Source organism: Gymnogyps californianus, chromosome 3 (assembly GCF_018139145.2).
Source record: "Gymnogyps californianus isolate 813 chromosome 3, ASM1813914v2, whole genome shotgun sequence".
In the NCBI taxonomy this organism is placed as follows: domain Eukaryota; kingdom Metazoa; phylum Chordata; class Aves; order Accipitriformes; family Cathartidae; genus Gymnogyps; species Gymnogyps californianus.
The window spans coordinates 53381233-53398989 of record NC_059473.1 but is presented as its reverse complement, the minus strand read 5'-3'; the positions used below and the strand labels follow the sequence as shown (position 1 = coordinate 53398989).

General features: G+C 38.7%; 1 protein-coding gene across 2 annotated transcripts in view; it reads right to left on the bottom strand.

Annotated features, from left to right (window-relative positions):
• Positions 1–17757, bottom strand: part of UTRN (utrophin) — a 394556-nt gene that overhangs the window by 255999 nt on the left and 120800 nt on the right. For both annotated transcript variants that reach the window (XM_050894491.1, XM_050894492.1), the window contains exons 27-39: positions 17018–17152; positions 16360–16509; positions 14759–14920; positions 14273–14401; positions 13622–13795; positions 12851–13006; positions 11123–11293; positions 9031–9210; positions 6330–6458; positions 6024–6194; positions 5303–5452; positions 4009–4146; positions 3039–3191 (exon numbers count right to left, since the gene is read on the bottom strand). In XM_050894491.1, the coding sequence (XP_050750448.1) occupies positions 3039–3191; positions 4009–4146; positions 5303–5452; positions 6024–6194; positions 6330–6458; positions 9031–9210; positions 11123–11293; positions 12851–13006; positions 13622–13795; positions 14273–14401; positions 14759–14920; positions 16360–16509; positions 17018–17152 (1998 nt within the window). The remainder of the gene's footprint in view (positions 1–3038; positions 3192–4008; positions 4147–5302; positions 5453–6023; positions 6195–6329; positions 6459–9030; positions 9211–11122; positions 11294–12850; positions 13007–13621; positions 13796–14272; positions 14402–14758; positions 14921–16359; positions 16510–17017; positions 17153–17757) is intronic.

Below are 17757 nucleotides of genomic sequence, written 5' to 3'. Positions count from 1 at the left end.
GTTTATACGAAAAACTGCACTGTGCCTGCAACAGCAAACTCACCATCTGCAAAATTATCATTTTCACTTCGAAACAGTTTTCTAAAACCTGGAAAAATCTCTCAGGAACTTTAGTCAACTAATTACCTCTGCAATTTAAGGTTTAATTTTTTCCTTTTCCTCATTCCGAGCCAAGTCAGAATAGAGCAATTTAAATAAATACCAAAGCAAGGTTAGAAAAGAAGGAACTCAAGGAGATACAAACTTCCGATGCAGACTTTTCTAGCTAACAGATTTGTGGCAAAACAAGGGTTATTCAGAAGTACCTGCTATGCAGAAGGGTTACCGATATTTCAGAGACACTTAACTCCATAATCCCTAGAAGCATAAACGATGAGGAATATTTATGATCCAGCTACTTCCAGCAAATCAATATATAAATATATATGACCTTCAAGCACCATAAATAAGTCCTCTCCTCCACACTCATTTACAAAAATGAAAATAATGTATTACATAAACCCTTAATTGGAGTCTACTCCTCAGCTTGGTGGCTGAAGTCTTTCTTTCCCTCCCTGTTTGTTCCTTTCAAACACTAGTTTCTCTTCCTCTGCTCACTGCACCTTCCTTACATCAAGGTGAGAGGTTGAGCCAGCTGTGCACCAGTGGGTCAAGAATTCATTTAGTGCTTCTCAGTCCTGAGCTGAGATGAGCAAAAAACACTACAATTTGCTATTTGGTAGTCTGGGGGCCCTATGGATACATCCAGGGTTTCCCTTTTCCCACCTTCATCAGATATCCCTACTAACTAAAGAAGGAGGAGGGAGGGTGTTCAAGCACAGAATAGAAGGTAAAAATCAGGGAGGTGCAGTTTCTGTTGCAGATTTTAGCATTAGGGTCCCCCCTGGTGCTGAGGGTAAATCAAGTCTGGTGGCTCCAAGAAAATTCTGGAGCAACTGTGTTAATCTAAAATGATGATGATATTTGGGAACACTGTTTCTCCCTTTAGAAATGGTATGGCCCCATATGATTTTTGGTGTTCAAGATCAATTATTAAAGCAGGTGAAAGAACAAGCCATAAAAGTAAAATAAGGTCACTTGAGACAGGCTGGCTTACCACTCAAATATCAGAAAGCTAAAGGCACAGGCACATGAAGCAAAAGCAGCAGTTTCCGAGTTTCACAGCAGTAATGAAAACTGCTGTGGTCCCTTTCTGAAATCCTAGCTGACTCAGCCAGACTAGAAACTACATCTGGAAGTATAAGGATATTTTTACACAACTTAACTAATTCTGAGCAAAGATAACATTTCTTCATCAATAGTCTATTGTAATTGCTATGGTAATCCATATTTACATGATATTCTGCATTCAGCACCCAGATACCAAGATGCAGTAATCCAGGAACAGACCCAGCAGTGCCAGTGATTAGCTGCAGTATATCCCTAAAGAAAAGGGCTTTATAGGAGGCAAAGGATCTTAGAGAAGATCAGTCAACCTGCAGTGAGACTAACAGTGACAAGGAAGACCAGTCTGTGGCACAACTGGACTGCTCCCATTAGCAAAGAACCATCCAGGTGCACCTTTTTCCCTTTTCAATCTGGTAATTAATTCACTCAAAGCAGCTGATGGTCAAACAGAAAAACTGAATCATGTAGTTTTACTCTAAATGTATATGGATCCCCATTTCCTTCAAACAAATTCCCTGGCATCGGTCAGGTCTCAAGGAGCTCATGTGCAAGTACCACAGTACACCAGGAGTGACCACTGGGGACACAACAGAGCAGTCAGATGTCGGACAGTTAAACAGACCCTGGGGCCATCTTTGCTGCCCAGCTCTGCATGGGAAGCTTATAATTTGAAAAAGTCTCTCTAAAGAGAAGCAGATTTAAAAGACTTACTTTCATAGCTGATACTGAATAGCCTGCATGACCAAGGAGAGCAGACTGCCTGCCATAAGTCTACAGCTATCGCAGGCAGCTGAAGCCACATAACTCTACAGCTGTGAATGAAGAGCACCACATTATGATTTGTGATGCAAGTCTTACAGGGAACCAGAGCATTTTACCCCTGCCTCCAAGTTAATTGGTGCTGGGTTAAAAAGTAACACAGCAGTCAAAAAGAGATTGATTGGTTTTAATTATGAAGCCTCATACACAGAAACTGAGAAGTACCTGACAGATTGCCTAGCCCCCAAGCTTGTCCAAGAAATTACTTACTGCTTCACAAGGTTCTTCACTGTTACTGCCTAAAATATTAATGTAATTACCATGCGGCCAAAGTGTTTTAAGGATGAAAAGGAGAAATAAAATTAAAAAAAAAACCCAAACCCACAAAACCACCAAAACACAACAAAACAAAACAAAAAAAACCACTGAAAGTATCTGTACCCTCAACAATTAAGACATACAGCTTTCCGGGCAGTAAATTTTATCAGACCCTGACATCCTATTAAATCAGTTGTGAAATTGTTTGTCAAGACCCACCCACACACACATTATCACACATAACTCTTCTCATCAGAAATACTTCAACCTTTGTCATTTTTATTAATCTTCATTGTGTACAGTAATATCAATCACAGGAGGGTAGTTATCACTCCCTAAACACTTGAGGCAGTGAAAGGCAGCATCAGAGTAGTTACAATATCCTGACCACAAGATGCAGAGGCACAGAGTTTAAGCCTCAAATGAGGCTTTTATCATACCAGCACCAACCAGACATTGAATCAGGCTGTTTGAGCCAGGGTATCAAAAATTGCTAAGCATAATCCCCATGAGCAAGACTGGCAAGAGAAACTATCCTGATTCAACCACACTGCCCAGATCACAGTCTAAGACTTGGGCCTGATGGTTGGGATATTTTGGACCTGTGATGACTATGTAGAAATCCCAAACTAGTATATGCAGATAATTTCCTAATGAAAAATGAATGATGTCATTTTGAAAACACTTCTTTCCAAGAAGGTGTCAAAAGAACAGCCATAAAACCCTAATATATGAATCTCTAAAGCTCATACATAGCATTCACTCTGTTTGCTCTAAGAATAAGTCCCATTTACCTGTAGTTTTTGTTCATCTTCCACACCTTGCAGCCCTGACAGACGGTGCTCAGCCTCATCCAGCCACTTCATTAGACTGTCATGTTCCTTCTTATACTGGGAAAACACTGGAGAGAGTTCCACCACCTGCCTCCTTTGAAATGACCTGCACTCCTACAATCCAGTGTATTAGGAAAATATGGTATAAGAGGGAAGTAGTGAACAGAATAGGTCTTACTTATTTGAAAAACAAAAATACTTGAGGGATTCATTTGAAGAAGCAAATTCCAAAATATGCAATAGTAGCCTTTTACTTTTTCAAAACAGCTATATTCTATTTATCTACACAGACATGTAATCAAAGCCAGCCTGAGGGTCTTACCCTGCCTATGAGCTACACCCCACCAACTCTAACATGATTCAAAAAGGTGAGCTAAAAGGAGTATAAGAATACAGATCCCCTTTGATCTACACAAAAACATTTTTAATATGGCATGTGTATGAAAGCACCACAACACACTAGAGTCCGCAATTGCTGATAATACCCTCTATATGAAGCAAGAGGAATTCAGGAGCAGACTCATTCACACAAACCTCTTCAGCTGAGAACTCAGTGAATATGTTTGTGTACATGTGTCTATGTAGTCACTCTTCACACAGCCTGGTGGTGGAGACAAACCTCTGCTGGAAGGCCAAAGACAAGTGAAGCAAATGCCCAGCTGCACCCATCTGTGTAAATACATATAGGGTGGCCCTCTGTGAAGCTGTGAAAAGGACTTTAAAAATCAAAACCCCTCCCCCAAAACTTTGGAATGACAAAATTCGTATTTTGGAATTGCAAAGATTCAGAGAGTCAGACTGTGTGTATGCACATTTAACTCTTCCCCACAGAATCTTACACACTAAAAAAGTCATAACCAGGTTGTAAGTGGGATAACAAAGGGAAGACTGCATAAATGAGCTTTAACTGTAGTAACTATCATAATCATACCTGCACACTGTTGTACTTTTTCTGCAGAAGCAACAGCTGTATGCGGATCTTCTCTCTCTTATGGTCCTCCATAAGCTGCTGTAACAACTGCCCTCCTCTCTGTAAAACTTCTTCAATCTGAGCTCTTTCTTGATCCAGCTAAAATTACACAAGTCTATATTATCTACAGAAAGCTCAACTATGGTTTCCAAAATGAATTTATTACCTGCTCAGATATTAACAGCAATGGTACCAAACTGTTGTTTTATTATCCAAATGTGAGCCAAACAAATTCAAGCAGAGATTCTCCTCCACAACTACCAAATCCTAAAATCCAACTTGGTCATTCCATAAACTTCATAAAGAGATGCCCTGCAGGAAGCTCACTCAATGAGCCAGCAGTAGGCAGCCACAGCAAGAGGGTACTATGACTTCAGCTCCATTTCTATTCTAAACATTCCTTGACAATAATAAGCAAGCTCAGAGCAGAATAGCAAGAAAATGAAAACATAATAAATATAAAAACAGCACAAAGGGAAGCATATGTTCTATAACAATAGGTCCTTCCGTAGAGGCCTTTTAAAAATCTTCTGTAGTATACATGCCATTTTCCATAGACTTATATTCAGCTTTCCAGCTCAGTTTATAATATTTCATGTGCTTAAAAGGAAGGCAGATAGGGTGGCGTGGCAGGACTTTACACAATTTTGTAGCCAACAAGGCTATCGTGAACAAGATGCAAACAAAAGTATGACAGTTTTATACAGGTGAATAGCAGAGCCTCGATGAGAATCTAGAAAAAGACAAATTTTGTTCCAAGTTCGTATTTGGACTTGCTATGAGCCATATTACAACACTCTTATTTGCACCTCATCTCACAAGCATCCACTGACCTGACCTATGCACTGTGACTCAATGTATGATATCAGTATAAATTTAAAGCGAAAAAAATATCTCCCAAATGCAATAGATTAGAGGCCGAAGACTGCCAAATACATAGTAAGAGTCTCAGCTGCACTAAGTAATTATTTCAACATAAGTTCAGACAGTTAGAGATGAAGAAAGAAAAAAAGTTTTGCACCCTATTACTTTTGCAGGAAGGATTCCTTTTAAAGATACTTTGAGTAGAAGAGAGAAGATAAATGAAAATCAAAGTTTACTACCTGAATTATGTAAAACCATGATTCCCTTCATTTTCTACTCCTGTCTTAAAAACATTTTCTCAGAAGAATTCCCCCTCAAAGTCTGGAGGAATGTAACACATGGACAAAATAAAAAGGGAGTTAGTTATTTAATTCTTCCATTGCTCACAAACCTTTTCATCTTCCCCACTCAACTCCAGATGCTTTTCCACAACTTTTAACATATTCTGTATGTCACTCTCAAATTTTTCCAGGTCTGGAAAAGCTACTCTGACTTCACGGGGCTCTGACACGACAGGAAGTCGTTCTTGTCCAACAAGCATCTGCAAAGCAAAATTAAACTTTGTTCAAGCTGAAAAGTTAGTCTGAGCTGTCACGCACAGTTTAATGATTTAAACCAATTCTCCATGAACAGGCATACCAGTTTGTAGGACCATCAGATATCAGCATAAAAAAAATTGCAAGAGTTGTTTGATCTAACACTGAGAGTTAGTTCGGACAGTGTTGATAGATATTACCAAGCTTCTACCGTCAAACTTCAATCTGAGCATTTTGGTCTCAAAACAAACAAAAACCTCCAGTCATATTAGCTTATAGTGTTCTGTAGTTCATATAAATATGTACTGCAATATATACATTTTTCTGAATCTTTATAACACACAGTTATTTGTAAATTTTCCCCTTGCAACTCAAGTCACCACCTGCTACTCAGGTAAAAAAAGCAGTTGGTCTAAAATCAGTCTGTCCATTTTTCACATATAAATATCTACATGTAAAAGGGAATCAAAAGCAGCAAACTGCTGTTCTAACACACAAAGATCTATCCCCTAAAGCTATTTGCCATCATTTTGGCATAGACCCCCCAAGCATGTTTTGGGGCTCACTCATCCTCACCTTGGCACTTTTGATGTGCTGAGAGACCTTCTCAAAGTTACGGTTCAGTTCTGCCAGTTTGGGTTCAACAAGTTCACGGCATGACACCCCCCGACCATTCATTAGGATGATAGCCTGATCACGCACATTATCCACTCGAAGACTAACGTCATCTAATTCAGATGTTAAGCGCTAAGAAGTGAAAGAAAATGTAAATGGTTACCCCAGGAAAGCAAAAAATATTTAAAAAAAAACAAAGCAGGCAGCAAGCCTGACTTGACTTCATTTAGAATCCAGAAGTGGTTACCTGACAACAACATTTCCTACCTTCACAGTTTCCTCCTTTTTGCTTGCTGACTTTTTCTCAATCTCATCCAGCAAGGCTTCAGCCTGATACAACCAAGTACTTATGTGGGCAACATTTTCATCAAAAATTTCCAGCTGGCTCTGATGATTCTGCAAAAAGATGAAAAAATGTATCAATGTGAGAAACTTAAAAATCCACAAAAAACTCCAACACAAAACACAAAAACACCCACACAAAGAAACTCACACTGAAAAAACACCCCTGCCAAAACCACCATTAAGAGTAAAAAGGAGATCAATGGAATAAAGTGTTATGGATACACCTTGGAAAGGAACACTGAAAATTAGATTGTACCTTTCACCTTCAATAAGTATTTACAAGAATTCAATTTTCATTCTAGACCCTTTGATATTATTGTTCCTAATTCATAGAAAGGGAAACAGAAATAGCTGAGGTGGTTTGTCCAACTAAAGACAGACAATGTATTACAACATTACAGCAAGACCACAACACCTCAGTCAATCAAAAAACCCACGATTTTTCAATTATCACTAGCAGATACAACAGTACGCGTTATGTGTGGTTGTTGGGAGTTTTTTTAGTTGAAAGGGGATTACACCAAAACCTACAAATTATAATAGTCAAGTTTTGATATTTTACTGATTACATTATAATATTTCTTCCTCCTAACGAAAGTCACTAACTGTAGACGTGTTAATTAGGTCTGCTTTCATGCAGTCTGAAATTGTAACATTAGGTGCCACAGAGAGAAACAACACATCATTCTGCGTGACAAAACAAAGCTACTGGATTCAGAGAAGTACCATCCTGCTTAAGCACAGAGCTTTTTTTTGGGTAAGAAGGGTAGCTAAGCTTTGATCTTTTAGACTAACAAAACAAAGGGAGGGGAGGAAAGAGAAAGAAGGCCTATGATTGCTCTCTATCAACGTCAAGAAACTTTGTCTTCACCTAGCAAAAGAACAATTTAACCTAACAAAGTCAGCACAAGGACAATATTCATCACCAGACATGAACATAATTTAGAAGATTTTTAGTTGGGGATCATCCTTACAGCATTTACAAATAAGGGTAAACTACCTGACTACTCCTAACATGGACATCATTGGATTATGAAACAAACAGTACGACCTGCAACAGGCACTGGACAGGATGCACAGGGCTTACTATCTAGGTATACACCAAAGTTTCCACAGTTTCAGCCCATATCAGCGGCTTCTGAAGGTGTATTGTCATAACTAGCTGAACAACACAAATACCTTAACTATCTGAAAACAGTTTAATACTAGCATCAGTTGTAGACTGTTTCATGTCCATTTAGCAAAACTTGCAGCTTTAGGCTGTATAATACACAGAGTCTTCCATTTACTCAGCCAAACAGACGCTGCTGGCCTCAACTCCGAGTTGGCATACTCTTAAACACTTGCAGTTATGGGCTGTTTGAAAGAGCAATAGGCTGACAGAGGGTCCCAAGTGCTTTGCTGAACACCACTAGGAAGTTATCAACTGTCTCTCCATTAAACAGCCATCATCTGGGTCTTGAGGAATCTATCAACACAAAAACGGTCTGTTCATGCTCAAGCTGGCACAGAGGTTTCTTTCAGGCTGAATAGAGCAGTACACACAGCAGCCTCATGGAAACCAATCCTTTTGGGCTAGTTCCTTTTGTGTTCTACTTACATTAATAAATTCGTGAGCTTATAGAAAGCTACATAGAAAACACAAGATCCAACTTCTGGGCTCTAATTAACCTGTTATGAAACAAACAACACTTCCATAACCTAGTGGGTTTTTTCCCCTCATTTTAATCTGGCAGAATCGGCTACTACCAGTTAATGAGTAAACCCACTAGCAGTTTTATGAATGCTTTTATGCCCCATAACCCACTCAGTCTACGTGCGATGGTAGATATCCCCTTTCAGGATAGTTTAGAAAGTTACTGCTATGCACTAGGCTAGCGAGAATTGTATTAAGAGCTAAATAACAAGTGGACACAAAAGGCTAGCACTATTGGTGTAGCAAAAGAAAGTGATAAAACATTAGCAGGGAAGAGTTACAAGGAGATAAATTTGTAAATAAGGACAAAAGATTGAAAATGTAATGTGATGGCACATAAAAGGTGGGGGAGAAAGAAAAGATAAAGAGATTAAAACAACAGATGTGTGAAAGGTGTTCACTAAGCGTATGCTGGATTTTCTACAGAAAAGAGGAATTACACCACTAAGTCTAGGGAGAGTAAGAACCCAGAAGAGACTCCTAGCACTGAAGCCAGGAGAAAGAGAAAGGCAAAAGAAAAAAGTTAAACCTAGTTTTATTCTCTACAACTAAGCAGGTTATTCCCACTAGGTCAAGTTAACTGTCTGCCTGGGATATTTACATAGTTTCATCACTCTCACATCCAGATTCTGCATTTTCATCTCCTGCCCACTGAGCAATAGCCACTATTACCAAGTGCATGGCACCAATGCCTATCAGCACTTCTAAAACACGTGCAAAACAGTTTCCCACTTGCCTCATTGTATATAACCTCATGACTAACCTCTCCTTCTACAGAGTAACCAGATACCCATTCTACATTCCTTTAAGTCCATGAGGCACCATGGAAGCTTCACATCACAGTGAAGTGAGACAAGTAAAAACTGCAACTGCTCCAAGGGTGTGGAGGGAGAGCCACCCTGAATATTTCTCACACGTGCAACTTACCAACAAGGTGTCACACCAGTCCTCAGTCCAGGTCCGAACTCTGCTCCAGCCAGCATTAAGAACACACAGCTTCTCCTCCAGGGAAGTCTCACTCCCTTCCACCAGAGCCTGGAGCGCAGTGCAGCTTTCCGTGATGCTCTTCAGATCAGCTTTCCTCCTCTCCAGCTCTCTCAGCACATTCTGAAACAAGAGGAGCCATTAACACTGCACACTGCTCCCAATCACAAGGGCAAGGGAGCCAGATTTTTACCTCCACAGGAAACAAATAGGATCATAGATGATCTTCACTCAGGAAATCAAACCAAGTAGAATCACCTTCTGTTTATACTCACTCTCTGTAGATAGCCATCTTTTTTTTTTTTTTTGAGAGAGGGAGAGCGCATCACATTAAGTGTCCTGAATAACTTACCTTGAGACCTTTTTGTTTTGTTGTTTTATAATACCTTCACAGTTCCTTTTCATTATGCAGGTAAAGCACATGCATCACATCACATTATAGGTCCAATTTCAAAAGGTTCTTTTCTGCACTGTCAAGCACCACAGAGAACACAATTTTCAAGAGACACTTTCTATTTCTTTGTATCTTTTCCTATTAAAGTAGTTTTACAGTTGGCAACAATGAGAAAACTGGCAGGCCAAGGCTGAATGTTTTGAGAACCACCACCACTCATTACTGGCATATGTTCAATTTGCTTGCTACATATTACAGAAGCCCTATTGTTATATTACCTATATGTAGATACGTAAATATATGTATCTTTAGCTCTAATATTTTTTCCAAGTCATCTCTGCTTTTAAACAGGTTTTTTCTAATCTAAAAAATCACCTTCTTTGAAAGAAGGCATACTGACATACAAATTAAGTAATATGTCATCTCTTGAATATCAGTATATGGTTTCCATGTGGAAAATAGCACCTCTTGCCATACAAGATCACCGATTATTATTGATAACATCTGGCTATTTAGAAAGCTCTTTGATGCCAGTGTACAGTGTGTGGAAGAATGCAGCTAATCACAACTAGTGTCTGGAGCTCTTTGAACATCTTATTATCTGTGAAGTAAATAATTTATTATTTTATCATAACTTATTATCTTAGAGACAGAAACAAATACTCAAGTTACTACATTTTAAAATTGCCTCTAGAAAACCTTAAGACAGGAAGGACAACTTTGCATGCAACATAAAGGGCTTGTCCTCCTGGTGGTGCAGCGTAAAACTTCATGAACTATTTGCATTGCTTACAAATGTATAGTAAGTATGCTTCAATAAGTATCTACAAGCCTGTTTGGAAAGAAATCTTAGGGATGCTGCCGCAGCAGGAGTGTAGTGGTAGTAATTGCTAATGCTGAGTGAAATGAGTAAGAACAGATTATAATTAGATGTTTTTGTAATTTTGTAAGCTTTCAAGTTTTAAGATTGTACACAGACCTATTCCAAAAGTAAAAGGTGACAGAAAACAACTGGAAAGATCAGTATTGCTGAACTGTATCAAGTGACACTTGTTGCTAACTCCAACTACTACATATACAAGTTTCTACAGTGTGAGAAAATAGATACTTTGCTTCAGAAAATTTATAACACATTCGTCTGCTTCCATGGAAAGTTCCAATTTATAGATGAAAGAAAATAAGGAATTACGGGAGCTTTTTGTTTTGCAAAGTCACAATTTTGAAGACAAAGCTGTTCCAATGAAAAGTTACAAACTCAATTTTTCATTAAAAATGTCAATGAACTTTGTTTGCTCTACTAGTAAAATATTTGACCCAGCCCAAAATTGTATTTGCTGATAATTAAGAATATTATACTTAGGAACTGTGTTGGAGATACAGTAAGTCATTTAAATACCTATTAATACCAAATATATAGTAATATCTTTAATATTTCACCAGCCATTTAAGTTTGAGGCAAGACTCCTGAGATGAAACAGATCAGACTCAGTAAGGCACTGAATATGATCTACTGAATCTACTAAAATTTTGTGATGTAAGAGATTCAGGAACAAGTTACAGGGATTTAAAGTCACAGCCACTTCTACATAGTGTTGCCATAATGTTAAAAATTTATTCTACAGCTATTTAGAGCATGCTTACTTTGGCCCAGGCAATTTCTGAATCTAGATCAGACAGCAAGCTCTCTGAAGTGGACTTGTGCACCAGCTCAGCCTCAGTGGTAGCTAGCCACTCTGACAAAGAGGCAGCCTCTTTCCTCATTTTGCGTGCCAGCTGGGATGCTCTTTCGAGGTCTTGTTTTCCTTCTGTCACCTACAAAAAAATAAAAAGGAAAAAAGAAAACAAAATTAGATTTTAAGACAGCAAAAATGAAAGTGCTAGCCAGCTAAAATATCCACCTGAATATATAAAAACCTTGCATCTTAAGACTATCTTGCATTAGGGAAGGGCCCTGAAAAGAAAAATCGTTTATAAACATCTGAACCTTACTATACAAAGCAAAATACATAAAACTGGAATAATTTTAAATTAAGATACACTTAAAGGAGACAAAGAAACCTGCATGCCAACTTATTTATAGCTAGTAATCACCAAACTGATGTTTAAGCTTTGTTTATTATGATCCTTTAACTGAAACACAAGGGGATATAGAATCCAGTAAGTCAGTTACACAGGTAAAATTCAGTTCCGTTTTTTATTTTGATAGACCTGTTAGCAGAAACCTGTAAAGAAAAATTTCACTCAAAATCTATACTCTGCCCTTGAAAACATCTCAGTAAAGTGAATATGAAATTTGATGTTTGCTGCAGTATAATCAATTCTATTTCACACTGGCTACACAATTAGTCTGGTCAAAGTTTAACACAGACTTCAGAATAAATCCAACCATAGCAGTCAGAATCAACTGACATTTCAAAAAACTGCCCTCTGTCTCAGCTTAGAATTTGTATGTATTTATTCAAAATAATGCACTCTGAAGACCTAAAAAAATAAATTCAGACACAAACAAAATCATAACATTATACTGCAAATAACTGCCTTTCTATCCCTTCCCAATTTCTTGTCTACTTGCTTTCTGAGTTACAGATGTACAGGTTCCACTAGAATCCAGACCTTCGTGAATGTTCTCCACTTTACAACAATAAAAATATTTCCTAGGGCCTATTTCAAGATATTCCAACAATGTAATCTGGCCACTTAACCACAGCTTCATTCACAGAGCACTGAACAGGCATGAGTCTGCTTGGACTTCTGTCTTAATTTAGGTGGGAAAAGAATCCCCTATTTCCCCCCTGCTTCCTAAGGGTTTAACCATTTTTTAACACTTCGCTTGGATAAATAGCTATTCAATTACTAAGAAAATTACTCAAATCAATATTTAATGCAGTTCATGGGAAATACAGGTTTGCCTCCATTTTCTATTTCATACTGAGAGCAACCCTTTAGATGGATTACAGTTAGAAACCATCATGACACCTCCTAAAAAAAATTTATATCGACTTAAACTTCTCATACGACAATCTGATAGTAAGTTATCTTGCAGGCTGGTTTACAGACAACAGAAGGTACAACGGTGCTCAAAGACTTTCATGAATAGCAGGCCAGCTTTTCCAGAATGATGAAAGCTCTATGAACCTTCCTTTCTTCAAGGCTACCTCGCCTTCAGGAACACTCTGTGAGCACAGGGGTCTTGCACAACTACAGGATTGTTATGTGTAATCTTTAATCTCTCAACTGATTGCTCCCAGATGTAGCAACTAGCCTATACAGCATCAGCTTCAGAATCAAACTTAAAACAGCATCTGACATCAAAACAACAAAGAAGGGAATTTATATGCAAAGGTTCATACATATATTTGTTTTTCTTACCTGTGCCCCCAAGTCATTGTAAAGAAATTTCAATGCTGTCAGCTGTTCATCCATCCCTTTGGGATTATCTGTCTGTTGTTTCTGTACAATTTGCCTTCCTGTCTTGATGACAGTTTCAACCTCCAATTTCACCTCACTGAGGGTCTTATAGAGTTTCTAAAAACACAAATATGTATATCGGTGATCAGTTTGTAGAGCAGATTTTCAGACTTTGCTTCATTTGGGGACCTGACTGTCAGATTGCACTTAAACTCTGAGCTATGGATTAAGAGCAATGTCTGCCAAGAAGATTTCAAACTCCTGATGTTTCATATTTTATTCTAGTTTTAATTTTCACCCAAAAAAAAAGAATTATCCCAATAATTTAGCAGTGTTTACTCCATAACATCACCACATGTGGCAAGGCTAACGTTGTGATCTGTACTTGATCTTATGTATAGTATTTGTTTTGTTCAAATACTAAGAACCAAGCAAACTTGCACCTGGAGTGATGCTGCTCCATAACACGAGGATGAGCTAGGGAAGGGAGTTTTTATAAACTCAGCTCTTCCACCACATCTGTGATCCACAATCCACTACTTTCATGTCCACATTCTCACCCAGAAGAATTAGAGGGTTTTAGTTATCAATTGTTCTGTTGGTGTTTTGCACAGAGTTTTAACAGTTCCATCAGGACTTTAAACAAAATCTCCTCAGGAGGGAGTTTAGGCAAGAAGAATCACACAAGAAACAAACACCCCCAAGCATGAGTTAAGAACATTGCATACTTACCATGCACCTGTCCAGATGAGCTTGGATTACATCTGGGTCAGTATCCTTCACATCCAAGACATGAAGTTCAGCTTTTACACCATCCAACACTCGCTTGCAATCCAACATGCGCTGCTCAAAATTGGCTGGTTTCTGGAAAAGCTGATACTTTGTAGATACTTCACGGAGTTTTCTCTGTTTTAATGAATATTATGTTAAAAGATTGTTTTAAATTAATATCTGCACTTCAAAAAATAACATTTAAAGCATCTCCCCCTGCGGATTCTAACTCACCTCTCATGCCACCACAACTCAGTATACATGGCAATGCTATTTGCCAAGCCAAATTCCATCACCTATTCCCAGTCTCCACCTGAGGTGGAAGAGAGCTATAATTCTGTATCATACACTTTCAAAATATCCATTCTACTAAAATACAGAGACTTTCTGACTTTCAGCATTTATCCCATGATACTTATGAAATTTAAACTTCCTTATTCAATTCATCTAGTGCTGCTTGTTTCCTAATGAAAGGATGTAAAAGCATACACTATTTACTTCTGAGGTTCAGCTGACCGCACCAAGCAATTTCCAGGATGACAACAGCAGTGTGTAATTGAAAACCAGAAGCTCTTAAAATTTAAATTCTTAGTGCAAGTCTCATATTTTTACCTGCAAAGCATCCAGCTGAGTTCCACCACGGGGAGACCTGCATTCAGGAGAAGCAGGAGGGAAAGAGCGAGCACTTTTCTTGAGCTCCTCTAAGGTGGATTCATGAGCTGCAATCTCAGCTTGAATTTTCTGCCACATCACAGAAACAAGAAAAAAAAATGTTACAAAATGGCTTGCAGAGAGGGGTAGAGGAACTTGCTTACCACCTACTACCCACCAGAAGTAAATCCACTCTGTAAAAGTTAAACACTACCAGGTTTATTTTAAATATTCTGGCTCTGGTGACAGCTTGCTAAATTGAAAGCCGTTAAGGTTGTTATTCAATACAACCTTCTTAAAACAGGAAAACAATCCAGATTACAAAAGATATCACCTAGTGCATCAGCACAGGACTGAAATGAAGCCTTCATGAATTACTAAGTCTAGACGGAGCACTATCATGAGATATTTCAAAATCTTTTGTAGTGAAAAGCTATATTAGAATACCTGGGCCTCCTGGGGCATCTGAAAGGCATCTACCCTATCAGTCAGGTAAGATGTCAGCTGTCTATCCAGCTCTGCTAAGTTTTCCTGCAAGACCTGCAACATGTGGTCAGTTTCTCGCATGGTCTGAAGCTGCTGTTCCAAGGCGATCTGCCGGCTCACCGCCTGAGTGGGGCAGAAAGGTAAGAAAGATGGAGCAGTAATTCAATACAAATTATATTAAACTTTCTCAAAACAAGGTGGGGGAGACCCAAAAAATCCTATGCCAGGAGGACTGTCTAAGAAGAGCAGTAGCAACCCCTAGAAGGCAGCAATTTTTTAAGCCTGCTGTGATTCATACTGGTAACTGACAAACAGTGGCATAGAAGGAGAGTTCTGCTGCTAGATACACAGGATAGTGAAAACAGGTCTCTCCTATCACCTCAGGAAGAAAGTATTTTGTTAAAAACATACTGGTTTCAAAAACTAGCTATTCAGTGGGAACCAGGGACTTTATAATACACTACAGATCAATATTGTTTGATGTGTAAACTTGCACATTTTCTTTCAAAACAATAAACTCTGTCTTTCTGCTACAGTGTGAAAACACAGGCTCACAGTTCCTTCCCTCCATTGCCTCTCCCTTCAAGAGCAAAACTTCTAAGTTCATCTGAAATGTCACTACTTGCATGGGAACACAAATTCCCCACTATCAACACTGTATGCACCCACTGGTCTGTGCATCAAACACACAGATGTGGAAAGTTGTCAACAGCCTAGTGTGTCAGCACTGCAGCTGCCAAAGCAGATAGTTTTTATATAGCAATAAAGTACTGTTGTAATAGGAAAAACAATAATGAATGCTAACTTAAATGACAGCATGTAGCCCCCAGCTGAGGGCAGTGCATTCATGTTGCTCACTCTAATGAGGATGAACTGAAATTCCCTCTATGACTACACTTCGGCAGCAACAGAAAAAGACTTCCCATCCTACAATTTGGTAGGGGCCTGTATGACCAGGATACAGAAAACAAGTTACAAATTTATGCAACCTGAAATACAGCTAGTCTTCCACTACTTATTAAATCTAGAAAAGGTTGAAGTACGAGAAGAAGGGGACAACGTAATAGATGGGGAATGAGAAGAATGTTTTCCTTCTGTTCCTTATTTCAGTGTGACTTCTTCCTAGCTATTTCAATGAGTGAAAATGTCACTTACTCATGTTCCTCATTTTTACAGTTAGTGAGCAGCTCACAAGTATTGATGGTAGTAAGAAGGGAATATTAACCTCAGTTATTGAACTGTCCCCCTTGAGGCTGGAATTGCCTTTTTGTCAAAACTACCTGGAAAAATACCAGGGGGTCCCCGCAGTGCAAGGGTGTGCAAGTGTGCAAAACAAAACCTGACTCAAGTCAGGAGGGGGGGGGGGGGGGGGGGGGGGGGAAACACCATCTTGCTCTTAGGGCATTATTCCAAATTGAAAACAGCCGATAACATTGTGAAGGTTTTTCCTCTTTTCCTGCATTGCAGTCCTGCATCTATGAATTCAGCTATCTAACAGGAATCATTTCAGACCACTGAGCTGAATAACCCCGTCTACTTCAACCCTGCCCCCAAATTCTTACCAAGTGACTCAATTCCTCATAGCGGGCGTTGAAAGCCTCCAATTTTTCGCTGATGATATCATCAAGAATACCTCCATCAATCAGTGTCTGCCCAAGTTCCCGAATCTGGGTTCGATTATCAGCTGGATGACGCAGGACTGATTCCAGGGACTAATTAGCAGAGAAAGTTTTAAAGGTCAAGACACTGAACATGACTGCATTTTCAGAGGTGGAAATCTGGCTGCATGCACAGAAGTCTTGCACTTCAAATGTCTTGAGAGTGCTCTAAAAGCATGAATTAATTATGGCTTAATCCATGATGGCACAAGGCAAATACAGTGGTCATTTTGTTTTAGATAATTAAACTTCACAGCACTTCTCGCCTATTCACATAATTTCATACTACAGTGCTGGAAGGAATTAATCAATTTACACAGGACAGGAGAAAGCATACAATTCTATCATGGTACGAAGTATGGCACAATCATGTACAGTAAAATTCAGCTTTTGGTGGAGGATCTTACAAATATCCATTCCACATTCAGAGAAATATGTTCATTTAACCTGAAGAATTCGAATATTCAACACATATTTCAGTATTCTACTGAAGCGTAGAATTTATGTTTTTTTAAATGGAGCTATCTGAGAAGTTACCAATCCGATAGAATGACTACAGTACCTCAAGAGCGTCATTGACAGCATCCAACTTATCAGGCAGATTTTCTGTCATTTGCACCCTTTCTTCCAGATTGTTTAGCCAAGCTGTTTCTAAATCAAGATACTGAAGCAGCTCAATCCAACAGGACCACACCTCCTAGGAGCAACAGAAAAAAACATACATTAGCCTAGAATGCCAGGCATAGCTCATATACCCTATGAACAGCTTAAAGTAGTTACATTTGAGACATTCACCTAAAATAGGCGAGTAGAAAATATTCAAAAACATGCCATGGCACAGTAATTTCTAGACAGAAAAACCTGCAACTATAGCAGCAAGATAAAAAGAAATAAGCAAAATACACACAAGAAGTCTCTAAACTCATGCTAAAATTATCACTGCCATCCAGATTCTTATAACAATTTAAGAATGTAACAAAATGCATCCACTCCTCTTGAAAGACAGGACATACACAACCTACCCCAAACTATAGTCAACATGTTCTAATCATCATCATATTTCAACCTTTAATCTCTGAGAAGTTTCTTTTTGTCATTTTGGGAGACACACGGATGGATAACAGAGCTGTGAGACAAGGTTACTTATTTGCACAAGTACTGATTACAATACAGATTATAAAAGCAAAGTTAGACGGTGTCTCATGGATTCCAAGGATGTCATCTCAATGGCAAGTAATCTTGGAAAGGAGCCACTGCAAAACACGTTTATGCTGAAGCTACTGGATTCAGTGACAAAACTGG